The sequence below is a fragment of the Lynx rufus genome, unplaced genomic scaffold (assembly GCF_022079265.1).
Source record: "Lynx rufus isolate CCGP_SWC_20201006 ecotype Redwood Valley unplaced genomic scaffold, mLynRuf1.p SCAF_7, whole genome shotgun sequence".
NCBI classification, from domain to species: domain Eukaryota; kingdom Metazoa; phylum Chordata; class Mammalia; order Carnivora; family Felidae; genus Lynx; species Lynx rufus.
In genome coordinates, this window is record NW_025814889.1 from 21,497,279 (window position 1) to 21,518,229 (window position 20,951).

The following is a 20,951-nucleotide window of genomic DNA, read 5'->3' on the forward strand; positions in this document are numbered from 1 at the left end:
AGAATTTTAGTCTTAAAAGAAAAAAGAAGGTCCCACTGTAATTGTGAGTTGTAATAAATGCAAACTTCTGGTGCCTTCCTCTGCAGTATGGAAGACAGTAAAAAATGTGTCTCGTCCAAGCGCACCCCCTCCCCAAGCCCATTGTGAAGTCAATCGCTAACAAAGGGGACGTGTGAATATTCAACACCGAGTCTTTCAGTTGTTATTTTCCGGAATCCCTGAGTCGGCTTTTTTTTTTTTTTTTTTAAATCGGCGAATACCTGTTTAAGTTTTAAAAGCACATGGAAATAGCCCGCGAGCGACCATATAATTTGATTTGCCAGGCAATCTGCAGAGCGATCGCACATCATTTATAATGTTCATTGAGCATTTTGCCTAATTGTGTCTGTCTCTGAAAGGGCAGCGCACCCCCTCCCGACCGCGAGCAGCACAAGTGGCGACATTCCCATGGAGCGGCCGCGCGGCAGCTTGCCGTATTCAGCGCGGGCGGCCGGGCCGCGCGCTTCCCCGCCCTGGCGACCGGGAGCCCCTGACACTAATAGCTCGCGGCTCAGGTACGAGCGGGCGCCGCGCTTGACTCCATTCAATTCACAACCGGCCGTGCTTGCAGGTGTCGCCTTTTGAAACCTCCATTCAGGCGGCCGCTGTTCACTTCTCGCTGCGCGGCGGGTTTTGTACAGGCGCAAGAATGGGGCTGATTATTCCCGTGCCCACATGCCGCCCCCACACGCCCCCACCCCGTCGGGCGCGAGGCTTTCCTTGGCCAAAAGAGGCGTTTAATTAGTTCTGGGGCCGCAGAGAGCCAGCGTGACCGACAAAGCCCGGCTCCCCAGGTAACCCCGGTTCCCTGCGGCCCCGGGAGGGGGCGCGCGGCGCCAGAGCACCGGCCTCAGGCTGCGCGCTCCCTCCCGCGCCGCGGCGGCTCCCCTGCCCCCCGCGGGCTCTCCCGCAGACCGAGGCTCGCTCGCTGGGTTTGGGTGACCTCGGCCAGCGGCTCCCGCGAGCCCCAGGCGCGGCCAGCCCGGGGCGCTGCTCCCCCTTCCCGCCTTTCTGCCCCCGGAGCCAGGACAGCCGGGTAGATGGGAGCTTAACTGGCGAAAGACGGTGGCTGTAGCTGTCTTGCGCGTGGGTGTTCTCCCCATTTCGTGTCATTCTCTCTTTCCCCCTCTCTCCCCACGGGGGCATTCTTTCCGGAAAACACTGTCCCCCTTTATCCTTAAGCTCCCGCGGCTCAGCGCTGCGTGCGCTAAGCTCAAGGCGCAAAGCTGGGCGCGCGAGATGGTGAATGGCTGCCTCGGCGCCGCGGCCAGTGACGCTCCTTTCGCAGCAGCTGCTCGGGCACCTGCGATGGCCCAAAATACACGCAGCGGCTGACGGCGCCGCATTCCCTGGCCCGCCTGCGCCACAGGTACAATCACCCTCCCACCCCACCCGCCCTTGGAGGGGTGCGCGCGCCCAGCCGGGGCAGCCCCTGAGCCGGGATCGCGCCCCCGAGAGCCTGGCCTTTTACTGTGGGCCGCGGAGAGAGGGGCCGGAGGCTAGGCGCTGTGTCGCCGGACACCTGCGTTGTACCTTTCAGGGCGGAGTGGGCGTCGGCCGCCAGGCGGGGGCTGGGGCCCCTCCCGCCTTATCATTTGATTTCCGCGAGCGTCTGAGGACGCCGGCACCCATTCGTTCCACTCGCTGCGCTCTGTGAACGAGCCTGGGGCGGGCGGAGGGGGCCGGGCTGGGGGAGGGCCGGGTGGTCTCACTCCCCCCTCCCGCCCCGCCGGCCGGGCTGGAGCACAAGTGTTGGGATTCCCACGGACCGGCGTGCTCTGCGGCTGGAGGCCCGGGCACCCGGGGCCCGGGAGACGTGGCGGACACAGAGGGGTTTGTAGACAGGGTGACCTCCGCGCTCCCTCTCTGAAAGGGCCTGAAAGGAGCCGTTTATGGTGCATTACCAGTCAAGGGCTCAGGTACCAGCGCCTTGTGTCGGGAAGCCCCCGGCGGCCGCCCGTGCTGCAGGTGTCAACCATACAAACGCCCCGGGAAGGGGGGCTCTGAGAAGGGGGGCAGGGGAGGGGCGCTTGGCTGCGCCGGCGCCCGCCGTTCGCGCGGTTTAGTCTTTTTCTCTTCTTCCGCGAGAGCCGCCAGCCTGGGGTGCAGGCCCAGGTCTTGAGCGGGTGGAAGGGAAAGCAGCGGGGGCAGGGGACTACGGCAGGTTATTTATGGGACTCCCCGACCCAGTTTCAAGGCTGGGGGCAGAGGCAGGTCACAAGAGACGAGAACTTCTGAGTGGAGGCGAGGGCTGTGCCAGGGAAGGGGCATTTGCCCGTGTTGGGGTGCTTGAACCTCCAGGGGCCTGCTCGATTTAGCCTGAATTTCCCAAGTAGGCCCATCTTCGCCTTGTCTATCTTCCTGTGCAAAGATGGGCCTGAGTTTGGGTGCACCTTTAACAAAGGTGAAAGCACTGGCCTCTCTTCTCAGGCTCCCTCCCAGTGCCAGAGTCACCCCCTGCCCAGACGAAACCGAGGAAGGTGCTGTTCCTTAGGTGGGTAACCCGCGTGGACCCCTCTGTTCTCCCAAAGACCCCGGAAGCCAAGAATTCAAACCCCTCAGGTTGGCCTCTGTAAAGCAAAACTTCCTGACGCTATTTTCCTTAGGGAGGAGAATGTTAATGGAGTTGACTTCCTAGGTCGGCCCTCAAAAGCCTTCACGGAGTCAAAAAAAAACTGTAGAAGAATAGCACGGGGCACTGTAACAAGTGGGGTTTAATGATTTTCAGGGCCAACCTGAAAAAGGCAGACGCCAATTTTAGGAGGGGCTGAATGAATCCTGTGGGTACTCCCAAAGGTTTTAGAGGTGGTCTGCCTTATTTCCTTATCGGATATTAGCTTCTCGCTAATATTCTAATGTTTTCCTTTTGGCAGGCGCGTCACCATAATTACGTTTATAGGCGTCATCTATTGTTAGAATTGGCCTTTGACTAAGACTAAGAGATCTTCTTAAAGGAACAGAGAAATTGGAAAAGGGGATTGGTGAAAGGATAAGATGGGTGTGTGTCTGAAAAGAATAGTTTAAGAGAAGAAAGGGGGAGAATAGATTTCTTACAAAGTAAGAGAAAGTCCTTCCCATCTAAAAGCAAGGAGCAAATCACTTCCGCTCTCACAACTGAATTTCTTGAATAAGTTGCCCAAATCAGGTGTCTCTGTTTCCTCACCTTTATTCAGTCCTCAGCACACTGTATTCTGGCCTGCACTCTCACACTGAAACTCTCCTTAGCCCTTTTCACCAGTAACTTCCATGCCCCCACACTTAAGGATAACTTCCAGAACTTATCACGCCTAAAACTGCAGGAAACAGGCCCGCCATTCATCCTGATACCAAGAGCAGAATCCTCTGAATCATTTTTGTTTCTCTCTCTTTTCCAAGCCCCCCATTCAGTAAGTTACCACGTCCTAAAATCCCCTTTCTAGAATGTGTCTCCAATCTGCCGTCCCCAGTTCAGGCTTTCAGAATCTCTCAGCCATTCCTTGCAGTCTTCTGATTGGCCTCCCTGCCTGCCTGTAACCCTGCTTTGCTCCAGTCCGTTCTCGGTCTCCAACCTGGCAGCCTAAGGGTCCTTTCTAAACGGTAAAGTTGATCATGTTACCCCCTGCTTAAAACCCTTCCCTGGCTTCCCCATTCCCTGACTGCTTATGTAGAAATTGTAAACTTGTGCTACTCCAGGGCTCCCGTGCTAGTCAATTACACACATTGTAAAGAATAAGACAGACATTTTAACATAATGAGGTAAAAATGTAGATTATAGGGGCGCCTGGGTGGCTCAGTCAGTTGAGCATCTGACTCTTGATTGCCGCTTTGGTCATGATCCCAGGGTTGTGGGACAGAGCCCCGAATTGGGCTCTGTGCTGAGTGTGGAGCCTGCTTAAGATTCCCACTCTCTCACGGGGCGCCTGGGTGGCTCAGCTGGTTAAGCATCTGCCTTTGGCTCAGGTCATGATTTTGCAGTTCCTGAGTTCGAGCCCCGCGTCCGGCTCTGTGCAGATGGCTCAGAGCCTGGAGCCTGCTTTGGATTCTCTCTCTCTCTCTCTCTCTCTCTCTCTCTCTGCCCCTCCCCTGCTCGAATGCTGTCTCTCAAAAATAAATAAACATTTAAAAAAATGTTTTAAAAAGATTCTCGCTCTCCCTCTGCTTCTCCCCAGCTCACACCCTCTCTTTCTCTCTAAAAATATAGATATAGATTATAATTCAATATTTTCTTCTCATACTCCAGTGGATCTTCTTATCCACTCTGGAGATGATTGGTCTGTGTTATGCCAAATCCCTTAATACAGCTTACAAGGTCTTTCTTAATCTAGGGCCTGCCTACCTTTCCATTCTCATCACCTCTCTTTACTTCATCCTTAATAAAGTTCTTTTATTATAAAGCCATGACAACCATTCCCTGTTTGTCTGTTTCACATTTATTTCAACCTCTATTTGCTATCCCCAGTAGGCGGTAAGCTCCGTGAAAAAAAGATCTGCTGTATTTATCATTCTGTCACCTGTGCTTATCACCATTCCTGGCACAGAATGGGTTCTCGATAAATATTTGCCACACAGATGAACATGGTGCTTCTCAGAAGCAGCCATTTTTTTCCACAAAAAGACTAGAAAGCAGAGAAAACTGCCCCATAGACATAAGAGCCAAGCAGAGGTTGCAGAGGGAGCAAAATGAGGCACAGGAAAGATGGAGAGAGTGTCCAGACATCTTTCCGGATCATGAGGCATTGACTAGGATACAAATTAGGCTGCTCTATAAAACAGGGTAAAATTGGGGCGCCTGGGTGGCTTGGTCGGTTGGGCGTCCGACTTCGGCTCAGGTCATGATCTCACGGTCCGTGAGCTCGAGCCCCGCGTCGGGCTCTGTGCTGACGGCTCAGAGCCTGGAGCCTGTTTCAGATTCTGTGTCTCCCTCTCTCTCTGTCCCTCCACTGTTCATGCTCTGTCTCTCTCTGTCTCAAAAATAAATAAAATTTATTTAAAAAATAAAAAAATAAAAATAAATAAATAAAACAGGGTAAAATACAGTGGTTCAGATGGGACGGAATTCTGTTTCTCACAAAAACAAAACAAAACTGGACAGGCACTCCAGGCTTGGTGTGGGGTCTAAATGACGTGGGCGATTCAGACTCCTTCTGTCTAGCTGCACACACATCCTCAACCTCTAGCTTTCATCTCGTAGTTCAAAGTGGCTGCTCCAGCAGCTGCCATTGCATCCGTATTCCACCCAGTAGAAAGAGGGAAAGTGGCAACACAGGGCGCGTTCTTCCCCAGAGATCGAGCACCCAAAGGGAGTATCACTTCTGCTCACGACCTATCAGTTAGAAGTTAGTTTCAAAGCCACACTGAGCTACAAGAGCAACTGGAAAATGCAGTTTTCATGCTGGGTGCCCGTGTGTCCAGCTAACATTGTGGGGTTCTGTGACCAAAGGGAGAAGGAGAGACCGGACATCAGAGTTTCCAGTATCCAAGACACCCCGTCCTGCTGCCTTCCCGAGGCCTCGCTAAATTCCTGCTCTTGGATTCCCAGAATCGCCCGGTATCCCATGCCATAGCCGTCTTTAAATGTTTAAGGTAGTTCAAGTTGTTTTCTGTGAGCTGGAATCAGATTTTAAACTAGTATGCTAACGTACTGAGTTATGTCTACAGTGACCCAAGGTAAAGGGCTGCAAGACAGGTGTATCAGGTTAAGCCAGGTTATGCAGCAGCAGCCGCCCCAAATCTCAGTGGCTGAACCCAACTAGAAGTTTCCAGTCCAGGTTCCCTGTTCCATGAGGGTTTTCAGGGGGACCCTGTGCATCACAGTCACTCAAGGTCCCAGGCTGACAGACGTTTTGCTTCTGGAAGGAAAAGCAAATGGCACGCCGGCTCTTAGCGCTTCTTCCCAGAAACGCCATGTTCGTTCTACTCATCTCGTATTTACCCCAGACCCACAGCTCACCCCAAAGACAGTGGGGAAGCCACAAGCTTATCTGTCACCTGCCTGGAAGAAGACACAGAGATCCACAGCTTGTCCTGCCAGCTCACCACACAGGTGGCGACCTAAGAGTGGACGCTTTTCGGGTTAACCCTTATTGTAAAGCACCTAGAATACCTAACATGATCCTTCTGTGCCTTCCCCTCTTCTCTGCTCAGATCTGCCCAGCCGAAGAGGAAAAGCGCTAAGTACTGGGGGCCTCTAAGGCCAGTGTCAACATAAAGCTCTCACCTCACTTTAAATCAGGGTGGCGAGGAGTCAAATGGACGAGGCATCGGCAGCTTTGTCCTTAGTTTCACCCAAGACATCTCCTACACATTTTCCTACTCCCACACATTCCACATTAGGAATCTCTACCCATTTTCCTACTCTCTCTTGGATCTTTACAATGGGCTTGTGCTCGGGTAGGTTTCAAGCATCTGGAAAAAAAAGACACGAGGACCCGTGTGAGAAAGGAAGGGGTTCTGCCCTGAGGAAAATACAGAGAAAGAGGCTTCCAAGGCTGGCAAAGACTAAATAAAGGTGAGAGATTCCAGGGGCTTCAGGAAATCTCCGACTCCTCCCAAAATGTTGCAAGAAGGCCACGTTTTAAAAATTCGTCCCTGGGATTTATGGCATTACCTTTCAAGGGCACTAAAACATGCCAGAGAGATGACCCCTCGGTTGCTATGGGAGGCTCACACCTTAGTGGAGCAGATGTTTTCCTTTATGGCCTCTGGCTGAGATCAATGGCCCTGAAGTAATCTGCTTTTAAAGAGGGCAGAAAGGATAATTTGGAGCACCGGACATTCTTTGAGGACACGGGTCTTGGTGGGGCATAGACGTGGTCATCAGGAGGCCACTCCGTGCCGGAGCGGAGGCACGGCTAAGAAAGGAGACCCAAAAAGGCAAAGTGAAATGCACTGACCGTGGGCTTGCTGGAGACCCGGCCTGTCACATCCCATGGATTTGCTGGCACCCACTCCCCTAAAGCAGGGAAAACCACGGGCGATTGCCTGCCTTGGGCTTTTGTAAGTGTATTCAAACTCCCAGCAACACGTTTCTGCCCCTTCCTGTGTGATTAGACTCACTCAAGACTTGCCTAACACAGTATCGTTCTCCTTACAAACCTCTCGCGCTGATCCCCTAACCCTCCACAATAGCCCTTACTACGCTGGATTGAAACGATCGCTCCCTCTCCAACTACCCCAAGGATGTCTTAAGTCAGAGAGACTGCATTTTATTTATCTCTGTATCCCCAACATTTAACACGGTGACTGAACGCAGTTGATGCTCAAAACATGGCATTTTTAATGTTTATTTTTGAGAGAGAGAGACAGACAGAGCATGAGCAGTAGAGGGGCAGAGAGAGAGAGAGAGAGAGGGAGACACAGAATTCGAAGTAGGCTCCAGGCTCTGAGCTGTCAGCACAGAGCCCCACATGGGGCTCGAACCCACAAACTGCAAGATCATGACCTGAGCCCAAGTCGGACGCTTAACAGACGGAGCTACCCAGGCACCCCTCAAAATGTGTTTTTAAAGGGATAAATTGAGACTTGAAAGAAAGCGTGTTCACATTGTCTCAGTATTTCCACATTGTTTATCTTTCTATATAATGATGCAAAAAAAAATAATAATAAGACACTTCGGCTTTAAAAAAGAAACGTAACTGATTGGCATTATATAGACCAGCAGTCTCCAAAGTGAACAAGATGTTCCATTGGACTACAGGAAAAATCTTAGAACTTTAATTATATTTTTTTCTCATCTTCCTAAAAATTTCTTTTTATACATGTTTATAAATGTATGCAATATATTAATACAGTCTTATTTCTATGCAATTTTAAATGCATAAATATACATAAATTCACATTTAGAGTACGTGCTCAAACACGGTAGTGATAAGATGTGAGGCACAGCCTATCTTATTCCCTACACACGCACAGTGTTTTCCTCTCCTTATTTAACAGCATTCCAAATTTTAACCAGGACGACCACTGGCTACCCACTTAAGACCATATTGTCAGCTTCCCTTGCAGCTAACAGCGGCCATGTGATGGCTCAGGCCAACCGAATGTCAGCAGCTTTGATGTGTGCAAACTTCAGGTCATGTTCTTCAAGTTTTGTTTTGTTTCGTTTTGCTTTGCTTTTTAAGTTTATTTTTTTTGAGAGAAAGAGAGAGAAAGAATCCCAAGGAGGCTCAGTGCTATCAGCACAGAGCCTGACTCGGGGCTTGAACTCAAGAACCGGGAGATCATGAGCCAAGCTGAAATCAGGAGTCGGAGGCTTAACTGACTGAGCCACCCAGGCACCCCCAGGTCACGTTCTTAAAAGGAAAGGAGTGTGCCTTTTGTTTTTCCTTCTTCTTGGTGGCTGGGAGGCAGATATAAGGGTGGGAGCTGGAGCGGCCATCCTAGACCTGGGATTCGGAAGCATGTTTCAGGAAGACAAAGTAGCAAGTCACAGGGAAGTTTGACCCCAGCCCATTTAGTCTCTTATAAACTTCAGATTGCTTATGCTTGGATTATTACATGAGAGAGATATAAAGGTAATTTTTTTAGGCTTATTTATTTATTTTGAGAGAGAGAGAGAGGAAGAAAGAGAGAGGGAGGGGCAGAGACAGAGTGAGAGAGAGAGAGAGAGAGAGAGAGAGAATCCCAAGTGGGTTCCACACCAATAGCACAGAGTCCGGAGCAGGGCTCAATCCCACGAACCATGAGATCATGACCCGGGCCGAAACCAAGAGCTGGACGCTCAACTGACTGAGCCACCCAGGCACCCCTAAATGTAATATCTTAATCGCTCTTATCTTTAGATATTTGTTAAAGAAGTCAGACCTTTATCCAGAATAATGCAAGGTGTGCAGTCAAAAAAAACTGGAGACAATCAAAGTCTTAAATCGATTCCTTTATATAGACAAGCAGGGCTCCAGGTAAGACATACCAGTGGAAGAGAACCCTTCAGTTTTTTTTTTTTTTTTTTTAATGCCTGTGATATCACTTCTCATTCATACCTTTAACTCACCTTACTGTGAGTAAACATTTCACAGAATATAAGCATACGCACTCATTACATGGTACACTTTAAACGTATATAGTGTGATAGAGTGATATATCACTATATCTCAATAAAGCTGGTTCCCCAGCTTTGGATATATGTTATGTACGTATACATGTATAGGCACGTATATGTGTATCTGCCCTTACATACGCATGATCTCAACGCTTTTCACAGAAAAACCAAAACAACCACCGGTAAAAGCTTTTATGGGGGGGGGGGCGCCTGGGTGACTCAGTTGGTTAAGCGTCCGACTCTCAGTTTCAGCTCAGGTCACGATCTTCTGGTCTCATGAGTTTGAGCCCCCACGTCAGGCTCTGCGCTGGCAGTGCTGAGCCTGTTTGAGAGTCTCTCTCTCCCTCTCTCTCTGCCCCTCCCCCACTCACACTGTCTCTGTGTCTCTCAAAATAAATAAATAAAACTTAAAAAATATTTTAAAAGGTAAGTTTTTATGGGCCCTCAGCATCAGCTTAAATTAATATGAAATTGCTTAAATATTTGCTAATATAAAGTTGGCATCCACTCTAGATGTGTGTTGTTCTTTGATTTCTTTTTAATCTAGAAGTCAATAAAATTCAAACTAACCTTAATGCGACCGACGATATGACTTTGTGGTAACGACATTCACCATTCACAAAGTTGACGTGATGTTGGTCCCTACGGTGTATTCATTTCTCCCCCACGTTAATTAATTAATTTATCATGGAAACTACCATAACGGCTTTGTTTGTCTAGCCTGTGTTGTGGTTAGTTAGTCTTTTCTGGGCGGAGGCACAATGTCTGTGTGTTTTCTTTAGCAGTTAAAATAGCCTCTCTGTTGGTACCACCACAGTCTTAAACTTGAATGTTAATTCAAATTCAGGCTCCAAGTTCAAAAGCAGGCCAGGTTATAGGGTGGTCATCCAGATGGAACAGAATATGCTCATACTTTGTTGTCATTTTAAAACGATCATCTATGTTTATAGCAGCACTCTCAACAGTAGCCAAATGATGGAAAGAGCCTAAATGTCCATCAACTGATGAATGAAGAAATTGTGGTTTATATGCACAATGGAGTACTACGTGGCAATGAGAAAGAACGAAATATGGCCCTTTGTAGCAACGTGGATGGAACTGGAGAGTGTGATGCTAAGTGAAATAAGCCATACAGAGAAAGACAGATACCCTATGTGTTCACTCTTATGTGGGTCCTGAGAAACTTAACAGAAACCCATGGGGGAGGGGAAGGAAAAAAAAAGAGGTTAGAGTGGGAGAGAGCCAAAGCATAAGAGACTCTTAAAAACTGAGAACAAACTGAGAGTTGATGGGGGGTGGGAGGGAGGGGAGGGTGGGTGATGGGTATTGAGGAGGGCACCTGTTGGGATGAGCACTGGGTGTTGTATGGAAACCAATGTGACAATAAATTTCATATATTGGAAAAAAATAAAATAAAACGATCATCTACACAAGGCCACAAAAAAATGAAAAAAAGTCATAATTTATGGAGCTTTAATTTAAGAAATACAGATCCAGGAAATCCAAAGTCCATGGAAATGAGAGCTCTAATGAGAGGTTCTCACCAGGACAATCAGATTCCTGGGTATGGAAACATCCCTTGTTACGAAGAGTGGAAAAGGCTCTAATCCACTGATTAGACGGGCATGAGCAGACCGTGGAGAGATTATAGCATAGAACAGGCCCACCTGATTTTTCCTTCCAGGTGAGGAAAGACCTCTGGTTTCCCCAAAGGGCCAGTAAGAATGGAGGCGTGAGGGGGAAATCCAGCCCCCGCCCCACTCTCGTATGCCAGGTCTCAGTGTGGGTCTAACCAGTGTCTCTGAGAGGCTCCTGCGGAAGAGAAACAGGACAGACAGCTTGGCCTCCGTGAACACCCTCAGTCGAGTGCTGGGGTCTTGCTCTGCCCCTTTCCAGGCTTTTCTCCATGGGCCACAGTGTATAAATGGGTCATTCTTCTAGCCCCCACCGTATAGCCATGAGCATTAGCAAAAGACTATAAACTATAGCAAAAGGCTACAACTATTAGCCCAATCCTAACTGCCCCCAAAAGTTCTGAGAACAGCTGCACCTCCTCGTGTCAATGGGGACTGAAGCTTAGCATTTGTTGATCCATTTGTTGATACGTGTCCACTCTCCCCCTGGGGACCGAGTAGAGGTTGGCCGGCAAAGCCAATAAGAACGACTCCCATCTGGGTATTAAGACTTCTGCTTCCCACTGACCGTCTATCCTTGTCCGTTCCACCAGTGTTTACTGAGCATCTACCCCTGCGAAGCCACTTACTGACCAGCCGCTACTGTGTGCCTGGCCCTGTATTTATATTGCACTTGACTCTCACGCTATGCAATGAGACAGTAGCGTTATTATTTCCTTTCGCATATGCAGAAATGGAGGCACAGATCGATTCACTGCGTTGCCCAAACAGACGATGGGTAGCAGAGCCACTGGAATCCAGCCTCCAGTGTCGACTCGTGAACTCTGTGCTACCCAGCCTCTCCGGCTTCATGCCCAGGGATTGCAGTGGAAAGTGAGGGGCTACTTTCCAGGTCACAGAAACGGGCTTAAATCTCTAGTGGAGGCTTAAGACCCTGAGAAGGGTCTTGTAGTGGCAAAACCTGAGGCACGCAAGCTATATGCAGGGGGCTGGTTTCTCGGAACACACAAGCATGAAAGTTGGCCTCCTGGACCTTGGGGCGGCTCTCCCGAATAACTGATGTTTCCTGCGTTATCAGTAGGCACTTTCCTGCTTGAACTAAGCACGGTTTGCCATAAGCTTCTTTGAGGAAGGTTAACTCAGCTAAGGAAAAATGTTTGCTCTACACAGGATTTTAAGGCAACGATAATAAGAAGACCACTTCAGTTCCCCAACACCTACAGGACCACCGAGTAGAAGGTAAGGTCTTATTGATAGGAAGTAGCAACAAATCCTAAGGGCATCAAAATCGTGGCCTGCCAAGTAAGGAATAAAGTCAGACCACAGACGTAACACAGAGGTATTCTAAGAAAGGCAGGAAGTATGATCTCAATTCTGACTTCCCAGGAGTGAGCCGTTCTCAGGTGAAAGCGAAATCGTACAGGGGTAAAGTCAGGTGCTCAACCGTCACGCCGCTGTTAAAGCCTGTCAGCAAAGACATGGGGAAGTGATGATGGCATCAGCCAAGTGAAAAATGCAAGGTACAAAATTAGGAAAACATGGAAGGAAAGGGACCAAAATGTTAACAGTAGTCACCTCAGGGCTGTGGGACTGTGCACGATGCAGGCAATGTGGTGGTTTTATTGAGTACCTAGTAATTTTAAGTTGCCTTTATATTGTCGAATCCCGATAAATCTTGTTGATATTGATTTCATGCAGCAGATAACATCTGATGCAATGCCACCGCGTTTCAACCACACTGCATGGAGGACTTAGATGATTACGGAAGGGGCTCACGCAGGACCTGGCCCACGGGCAGGGCACCCTGGGCCTGCCTGCCCCTGCCAGCCCTCATTTGTCCTATTTGCGAGAAGGTTCTTGCTGACCGGCACAAGCTGATATCCGCTCTCTCTGGAGAGCTCCTCCAGGGCTTATATGAAGAGATCACAATCCAAACATTTTCTTTAAAAAAAGTTCATCAATTTCAAAACTACGTTTTTGCATATCTGTTCACATATTTCAAAAATCAAAAGATCCTAAACAGTCTACAAGGAAAAATTCTATCCATTAGCCACTCCGTGCCTTTCTCAATGCGACTGACGTCATCAGTTTCCTATGTATCCACCTAGAGATATTTGATGCCTGCCCAGATACACTCGTATATACTCACTGTCCTCTTTTTAAAGATTTTTTTTAATGTTTATTTTTGACAGAGAGAGAGAGAGACAGAGAGCATGAGTGGGGGAGGGGCAGAGAGAGAGAGGGAGACACAGAATCTGAAGCAGGCTCCAGGCTCTGAGCTGTCAGCACAGAGCCTGACGTGGGGCTTGAACTCACAGACATCAAGATCATGACCTGAGCCGAAGTCTGACGCTCAACTGACTGAGCCACCCAGGTGCCCCTTCACTGTCCTCTTTTTTATTTTTTATTTTATTTTTTTTTTCAACGTTTATTTATTTTTGGGACAGAGAGAGACAGAGCATGAACGGGGGAGGGGCAGAGAGAGAGGGAGACACAGAATCGGAAACAGGCTCCAGGCTCCGAGCCATCAACCCAGAGCCTGACGCGGGGCTCGAACTCACGGACCGCGAGATCGTGTCCTGGCTGAAGTCGGACGCTCAACCGACTGAGCCACCCAGGTGCCCCCTCACTGTCCTCCTTTTTAAATGTAAGTGGGAGCATACTAACCCCTCTTGCTCCTTTTACTTAATGATGTATCTTGGAGATCATTTCATATCACTATACCTAAAGCATTCTTTTCCTTTGGTAAGGCTGCTGAATATACCACTATATGGATGTACCACAGTCCACTTAAGGCCCAACAGACTGACACGAAGCCAGAAAACACAGACAGCTTTGACGAGAAACGAACAGGAAAAAAAAAAGCCCAAAGTTCCCGTTTCTATTAAATTATTATTATTTTTTTCTTTTCACTGCTCACTGTGGAGGCCAAGTCTGGTAATAATGATTTTTGGTGTTTACATTAAAAGGTCAAACACCTTTCAGAATAACAGGACTGAAGGACAGAGCTCAGAAGCTTTGCTATTCATCAAATAAACCTTGGCATGACGGAAAACACTTATTTGGATAATTATATCAGCATTTTGGTGTTTCTCCCTCAAAAGATTAATGTTTAACAATGGGAAATGTAAAGTCAAGAAGGAAGGAGGTGGGTGTTTAGCATTTGGAGTTTCTCTGTGTTTCACGACAGACCTGTATCTCCTGCCCTCATTCCCAAATGGGACATGGCCCAGCTGGGTTTTGTCTGTTCATTTGTTTGTTTTTCAGGCCGAGAAGCCTCAGAGTAGATAGAGTGTTTGACGGCAAAATCTGGAAAACAATTCTGACATCTCACCTGGTGCTACAAATCTACTTATTTCTACTTGTGGCTCAATGCTGGCAGCTGTGTTACGCCCAGAGTTACTTAGCGTATCTGAATCTTAGTATTTGCAAATAATAACAATACCTGCAGCGTATCAAGGTGCTGCATTAGATGCAAATCAGGCAATCCACGTGAAAATCATATTAAATCAGCTACATTAGGCGTAGAGACAAAGGAGGGGCAGAAAGATGCTATGTAACATATTTTGGATACAAAACCACGCAGACCTGGGGTTGCATTCTGACGCCTTCTCATACCGGCCATGCAACCGTGGACCGAAGGCTGAGCCTTGCTTATTCGCCAGCTGAAGTAAGGAGGACACTCTTCAGGTTGCAGAATTATGAGGGCGAATGATAAACACGTCTGCAAGTCCTCCAAAATGCCCGTTCCTACCTTTCCTAGCACTCGTATTACTCTTTCTACCTATCTTAGTATAAAATAAATTGCAGGCCTTCTAAACAATTCCAGGAGCTCTGACTAGTGGAAAGGACCATAGGAGTGAAACAAAGAAAACCAGAGAGAAGTCCTCAGGGCATCTGGAGAAATGGAACGTTAATTACAGACGGAGTGAAAAGTACAGGAGAGGCATGGTGATGTAGGCAGGGGTAGTTCAAGGAAAGCATTGTAAGCTGGGTCAAGCATCCTCAAGGCCCATCATTTCCAGGATGGAACGCAATGTCACATGATCGCAGGGGGCCTTCTCAGTGGAAAAACCATCCATAATCAATAAAGTGTGACTTTGGGGCCAGAGAAAGCCCCATGATCCCATATTTAATTTTGCATACTTTGTCTTAGGCCAGGAATAGCACCATTCAGTGATTCCTCCCTCAGCACTCAGGAGGCGCTGTGGTATCCAAAGTGCAGCCAGGACTCCGGAGAGTTGGGGAGGCCAGGAAGGTGGTACCTGGTAATCTGGGCAGATTTAGAACAGGGCCGGGACTGACTCCTTTGCACACCAATATAAACCTACCCTTTATGAATGGGTATAAGCAAGGCTGGAACTCGCTCTCAGCAGCCAGTGGAACCACCACTGGGCTGAAGTAACCTGCTGTGTGACCTTAGGGAAGTCACTGAACCCTGCTGGGCCTCAGAAACCTTTCACCATTAATCCCATGATTCTATTTTTCAAATCCTTTCCTAGCAGAAGAAGGATAAAGAATGGGTTGCTGGGGCACCTGGGTGGCTTAGTCGGTTAAGCGTCTGACTTTGGCTCAGGTCAGGATCTCACTGTTCATGGGTTCGAGCCCCACATCGGGCTCTGCACTGACAGCACGGCACCTGCTTTGGATCCTCGGTCTCTCTCTCTCTCTCTCTGCCCCTCCTCCACTCTCTCCCCCACTCTCTCTCACGCTCTCAAAAATAAACATTAAAAGAATGGGTTGCTGACGGCACTAAAGTGGAGAGAAGAAAAGGTTTCACAGAAAAGGGCAGGGAGGAGGAGAAGCAAAGAAAGAAACAGATACAGGAGATTACAAACCACCACCTAATACCACCTCTGTGTTTATTAGAGAGGAAGGGGACAATCTGGGTCACGAGGAATTCACATGGACCCATTTTCCAGCTGGGAGACGGACAATGAGTCACATCCACAAGTACCTGCTTGCAAGCACTAAGTGAGGAATGTGGGGTAGTGTGAGGGGCAGGACAGCTGCCCCCCCACCCTGGTTTCTGGGGAGGCTGGGCTCCAGCAGGGAGGACATACACCCAGCAGGCATCAGACCCCATGGGCACAGACGAAGGGCAAGTTGAAGGATGGAGAGCCCGGAGGCCCCACTCTTCATTAGTGATGTCTGCCCGAAATTCATCCCGGGAAAGAGCCAGGGGGGGCCTGGGCTCCAACTCTCCAGTCGTTGCTCCCAAAAGCTAGGGCAAGATGCTAGAAGGGTTTGATGGGAAACGGATTAACAAATATGCAGATGAACAAGTATGTGGGTCCTTGAGACTCCTGGGAGGGAGAGAGCTGAGAGGCACGGTGGGGTGGGGGCAGCAAGGCTTCCTCGGTGCCCAGTGGGCCTTGCCAGAAGTTCTGGAACCGAGAACCTTGAAGACGTATGAGGCTCCTAGGCAGCCCCGACAGAGTGTGTGAGGAGTCAACTGGGCCCCGGGGCAGCAGGTGGCACTGAGCGACTCTGGAAAGACTTGAAAAAAAAAAAAAAATCACGAGGCCTCACCGGTATTGTAACTAAAAAGAAGCAATTGCCCCTGCCACTGCTGACCTTAGCGGATGGGTGTTAGTTTATAATGAGGCAGGGATTTCTCAGGATGTCAGGGAACATCTCTTCTGAGGACAGAGATGTTGTGGGAGGAGAAGGATGCTGGGCCTTAGCAGGGGTGAGGAGGCTCACAGCTCTGGGACCAGCTCTGTCCCTCTCTTCACGAAGGACACCTGCAAACTTTTGACCCTGTCCCTCTCCGTGTGCCCAGAGGATCCACGAAGAGTGGAGGGAGGGGCTGGAGTGAAAGCTGGGCTTCCGGCCATTTCCTCAACCAACCTGTTGCTTCCTGAGGCGGAGGGCAGCCGTCCACACTGTTGGGACCTCCAGTGACCCAGAGAAAATGTCCTTTATTAGTGGTGAAGTCTTTCTTCTTTTTATTAGAGAAAAGAACCATCCTGTCTTACTTACATGCATGCCCACACCAGTATCCCAGTCTCTGCAGGCCTAGCCCTTGGTCCCAACAGGAGTGGTCTCCAGACAGTCGGTGATTCTTTAAGGGGGACATGGTGGGGGTGAGGAACAAGAGGGTGAAGAGGGTTATGTCTGGAACACGTGACTATCCTGTCTTTTCCTCCCATCCCATGCTCGTCCACGAAGCCCGAGAACTGCCCAGAATGTCCACACTAGCTCTGCTCAGCCTCATGGGGCAGTAAGGTTTCCAGCTCGTTTCCCATTAGCTCACCTAGGTGCCCAAGGTAATTTTCTGTACTCTACCACAAACTCACTGAGCCTATGTGGGATGATTTTGTGTGGAAGCTAACTGTTAAAATCACACAGGGTAAAAAGACACCCATATACACGCCTACTGACTCCCAGGACCCCCAGCTCCCTCCCCAACATAACCACTTTCTCCAAAGCCACCTGGATGAATCAGAGAAGGCCCCTCAGCCTCTCCAAGAGACCGCCTTTGTAGGCTGGATTCCAGCCTTCACTGAACTGGTTAGCAATATTTTGGATAAGACTTTGGAGTCTGATCATTTATTATTCTCCCAAGTCCTCCGACTGATCCAAGAGCATGTTGCCACTTAATTTCAGTCCAACCAAGTGAGGGAAAGGGATGAGGGCCTTTTAAATGTAAAGAGAACTGGGTGCACACCACCAGCTGGCTAGATCTGTGGTCTTGACCCTCCACTCCCCAAAAGCTTCCTTCTCTTTGAGGTGAGACAGATAAATCTAGACGCACGAAACTGCAACTCAGGTCGGACACAGGGTACGCGGCCACGTTTGCACCAGCGTTATGGATTGCCACCTCACCGGGAAGGGGCACAGGCTGACACAGGAAAGAACTTGCTGTAAAACAGTAAGTCTTTGGGTTAAAATTGTTTGGAGTTTTTGACATTAATCTCTGGTCTTCTAACCGTACGTAATTTTTGCCCTTACCTTTTGGGTCACAGCAGTTGAGTTGGAAACAGTGTAAGGTCTAAAACCAAGAAGCGTGTTGAAATCGCTGTTCTTAAAAGGCACGGCCTTGGATTTTGAGAGGAGTCTGAAAACGCCCTAGAAGCCTCTGGTGAGACAAGTGTCTGAAAAAGGAAGCGGCTGACCCACGAAGCCCTCGCCTCTCAGTCTTCTGTTCAGAGAACGTGCGCCACTTTGCTCTCCCGGGGTGCGAGTTGGAGCTTGGCTTTTTCCAGGAATTGCCCCGACCTTGAAAGTGTTTCTTTGTTACTCTTACACTGAAGAATTCGAGTTGCATCGGCGGCTGTGATAAAGCGTGTCATGGGCCATAGCACACAGGTTTTGTGTTTGGGTTTTTTTTTTTTTTTTTTTTAAAGGTCGAGAAAGAAAAAAAAAAAAAATCATTCAGGGACAGTCCCGGTGGCCAGTCAGAAAGGTGAGGGACCCAGGCTTTGAAAGGGTTCACACTCGCCCTTTAACTTCCATGCCCTCCCTCCGGATTCATTGGACTCCTTTTGTATCAGGTTTTACTGCTCCGAACCCCTAGGGTCTGCGCAGAAACGTGCCCCACTGAGCCGCTCTCCAAGGCAGCCTCTCCAGTGTCCCCATCTATTTCTCCCAGGCGGGGTAAAGGAGGGGAGGGGAGACCGGCCGAAGGCTCGCGCCCCTGGACTCCGGCCTGAGTCTGGAACGCGTGGGAGCTGCACGGCGTCGCCTCCCCACCCCACCCGCACACACCGTGCAAACTTTACAGGAGTCCTTGAAAAGTCCGCTGATGAGAGAGGAGACCCAGCGAAACTCAGGCGGGAGGCCGGCGCGCGCAAGGGGCCGGCGAATGCACCCCGCCGGACAGCCCGGCGTTTGTCCCCGGACCCCCGAGCTCCGCCCGCAATCCGCTCCGCACCCTGCGCCGCCGACGCGCACCCATGGGACCTTTGGTGGCTGCGAGCAGACGCCTCGCGCCGCGTCCGAGCCCCCGCGCGGAAGGGCCCAGCTTCGCGCAGCGCGCGGGAGACGAGCGGCGGGCGCCCAGGGCCGCAGGGACCCCCGGAGGCCCGCGCCCCGCAGGCGCTCGTCGGAGGAGCGGGCGGGGAGGGACGCGAGGGGCCCCGGGCCGCGCGAGCCCCGCCCCCTCTTCGCCCCGGGAGCTCCCACTGGGAGCGAAGCCGCCCGGGCCCCGGCGCCGCCGACGGGGCCTCCCTGCCCCCCCTCCCGCCGGCACCCCGCACTCGGTGATTGGCTGGCGCCGCGGGTCCCTGGCACGCGCCTGTGGATGTAGTTATAAGAATCCTCGCGTGCCGGCCCTCGGCTTCAGCAAGTCGGCCACGGCCCTCCCCGGCGCAGCGCGGGCGCCCGCCAGAGCCGAGCGGCCGCGGACACTCCAGGGAGGCCGGGGGGCGGGCGGCGGGCGGGCAGCGCTCACCGCCTCTGGCGCACCAGCCCGGAGGGAGGGGGCTGCCTCTCGAGCCAGAACTGCAACGTCAAACATCCCGGGAACCACCTCAGCCGCCCCCCGCCCCGGGCCCGCGGCGGCACGGAGCATGGACGCGGTGCTGCTAGAGCACTTCCCCGGGGGCCTGGACGCCTTCCCGTCTCCTTACTTTGACGAGGAGGACTTCTTCACCGACCAGTCCTCTCGGGACCCGCTGGAGGACGGCGATGAGCTGCTGGCGGACGAGCAGGCGGAGGTGGAGTTCCTCAGCCACCAGCTGCACGAGTACTGCTACCGCGACGGGGCGTGCCTGCTGCTGCAGCCCGCGCCCTCGGCGGCCCCGCACGCGCTCGCCCCGCCGCCCTCGGGGGGCCCCGGCGAGCCGGAGGACGGCGGCGGCGGCGGCGGCTACTGCTGCGACGCAGGGGCGCCCCCCGGCGGCTTCCCCTACTCGCCCGGCTCGCCGCCCGCGTGCCTGGCCTACCCGTGCGCGGGGGCGGCCGTGCTGTCCCCCGAGGCCCGGCTGCGCGGCCTGAGCGGGGCGGCGGCGGCGGCGGCGGCGGCGGCGGCGCGGCGGCGGCGGCGGGTGCGCTCCGAGGCCGAGCTGCAGCAGCTGCGGCAGGCGGCCAACGTGCGCGAGCGGCGGCGCATGCAGTCCATCAACGACGCCTTCGAGGGGCTGCGCTCGCACATCCCCACGCTGCCCTACGAGAAGCGCCTCTCCAAGGTGGACACGCTGCGCCTGGCCATCGGCTACATCAACTTCCTCAGCGAGCTGGTGCAGGCCGACCTGCCGCTGCGCGGCGGCGGCGCGGGCGGCGGCGGGGGGCCGGGCGGCGGCGGGCGCCTGGGCGGGGACAGCCCGGGCAGCCAGACCCAGAAGGTCATCATCTGCCATCGGGGCACCCGTAAGTGCGTCCGCAGCCCAGCTCGGGGAGACGGGGACGGGCACGGGAAGGTCCCGGAGGGGCTGGGTGAACGGACCCACCGGCCGAGCGACGGACAGTTAGAGGGTCCGTCGGCACCGGCGACCTTGAGCACGAGTCGGCGTTCGGCAGGGTCCTTCTGCCACTTGACCGCGGCTGGGAGGGCGTGCGTCTCCGGCAGATTTGCAGCTCCAGGGATTCCGGGGAGTGGGCGCTGGGGGGCTCGAGGGGTGGAGGAAGCGGGGGTCGTTGTAATAAAACCTAAGACGCGCCCGTTCGGCCGAGGCGCCCAGGACGGGATCCTAAAGGACCAGAGAGGGCATCGCTGGGAATACAGTTGGACGTTCATGGTCTGTTTTCTCTTCTCACCTCCTCAGGGTCCCCCTCCCCCAGCGACCCGGATTATGGCCTCCCTCCCCTGGCAGGACACTCCCTCTCATGGACTGATGAAAAGCAACTCAAAGAACAAAATATTATCCGAACAGCCAAAGTGTGGACCCCAGAGGACCCCAGAAAACTCACCAGCAAATCTCCCTTCAACAACATAGAAAACGAACCGCCTTTTGAGTTTGTGTCCTGAGAAGCCCCAGACCCGCCTGAGGATCTGATTCTGTCTCTGTGCATATTGTACATGTAAATATCAATAATGTAATTTAAGAATCACATTTTTCTAAAGGCAATCAACTGTTTGTTATTTATCTATTTATTATCCTGTCGAGTTAATGAAATAGACGATCTCTTTTTAAGTATATAATTTATATAATTTATCCTGATTTTCTGAAAATATGCAATAGCCTGTGATTTCCCCCCCAGCACCTTTGGCAGAACTCTGCGTTGTTGGAAGAACTCTGGCCGGACAACTTCATGCTAATTTATTGCCAGATATGGTTTATTTCTAAGCGATGTTAATAAATGCTATTTACACTTTT

At 51.3% G+C, this 20,951-nt stretch overlaps 1 protein-coding gene across 1 annotated transcript; it reads left to right on the plus strand.

Moving 5' to 3' along the window:
• Positions 1-19,205: 19,205 nt before the first annotated feature.
• PTF1A (pancreas associated transcription factor 1a) lies at positions 19,206-20,602 on the plus strand. The gene is made up of 2 exons (XM_047065332.1): positions 19,206-20,004; positions 20,400-20,602. Exons 1-2 carry the CDS (start codon positions 19,206-19,208, stop codon positions 20,600-20,602), a joined length of 1,002 nt encoding a protein of 333 aa, XP_046921288.1.
• The last annotated feature ends 349 nt before the right edge of the window (positions 20,603-20,951 follow it).

Excerpts from the sequence above, each read along its gene's own strand:
- PTF1A (XM_047065332.1), top strand. The coding sequence starts at position 19,206 with ATGGACGCGGTGCTGCTAGAGCACTTCCCCGGGGGCCTGGACGCCTTC. Across the intron at positions 20,005-20,399 it reads CATCTGCCATCGGGGCACCC|GGTCCCCCTCCCCCAGCGAC; the intron begins GTAAGTGCGTCC and ends TCACCTCCTCAG.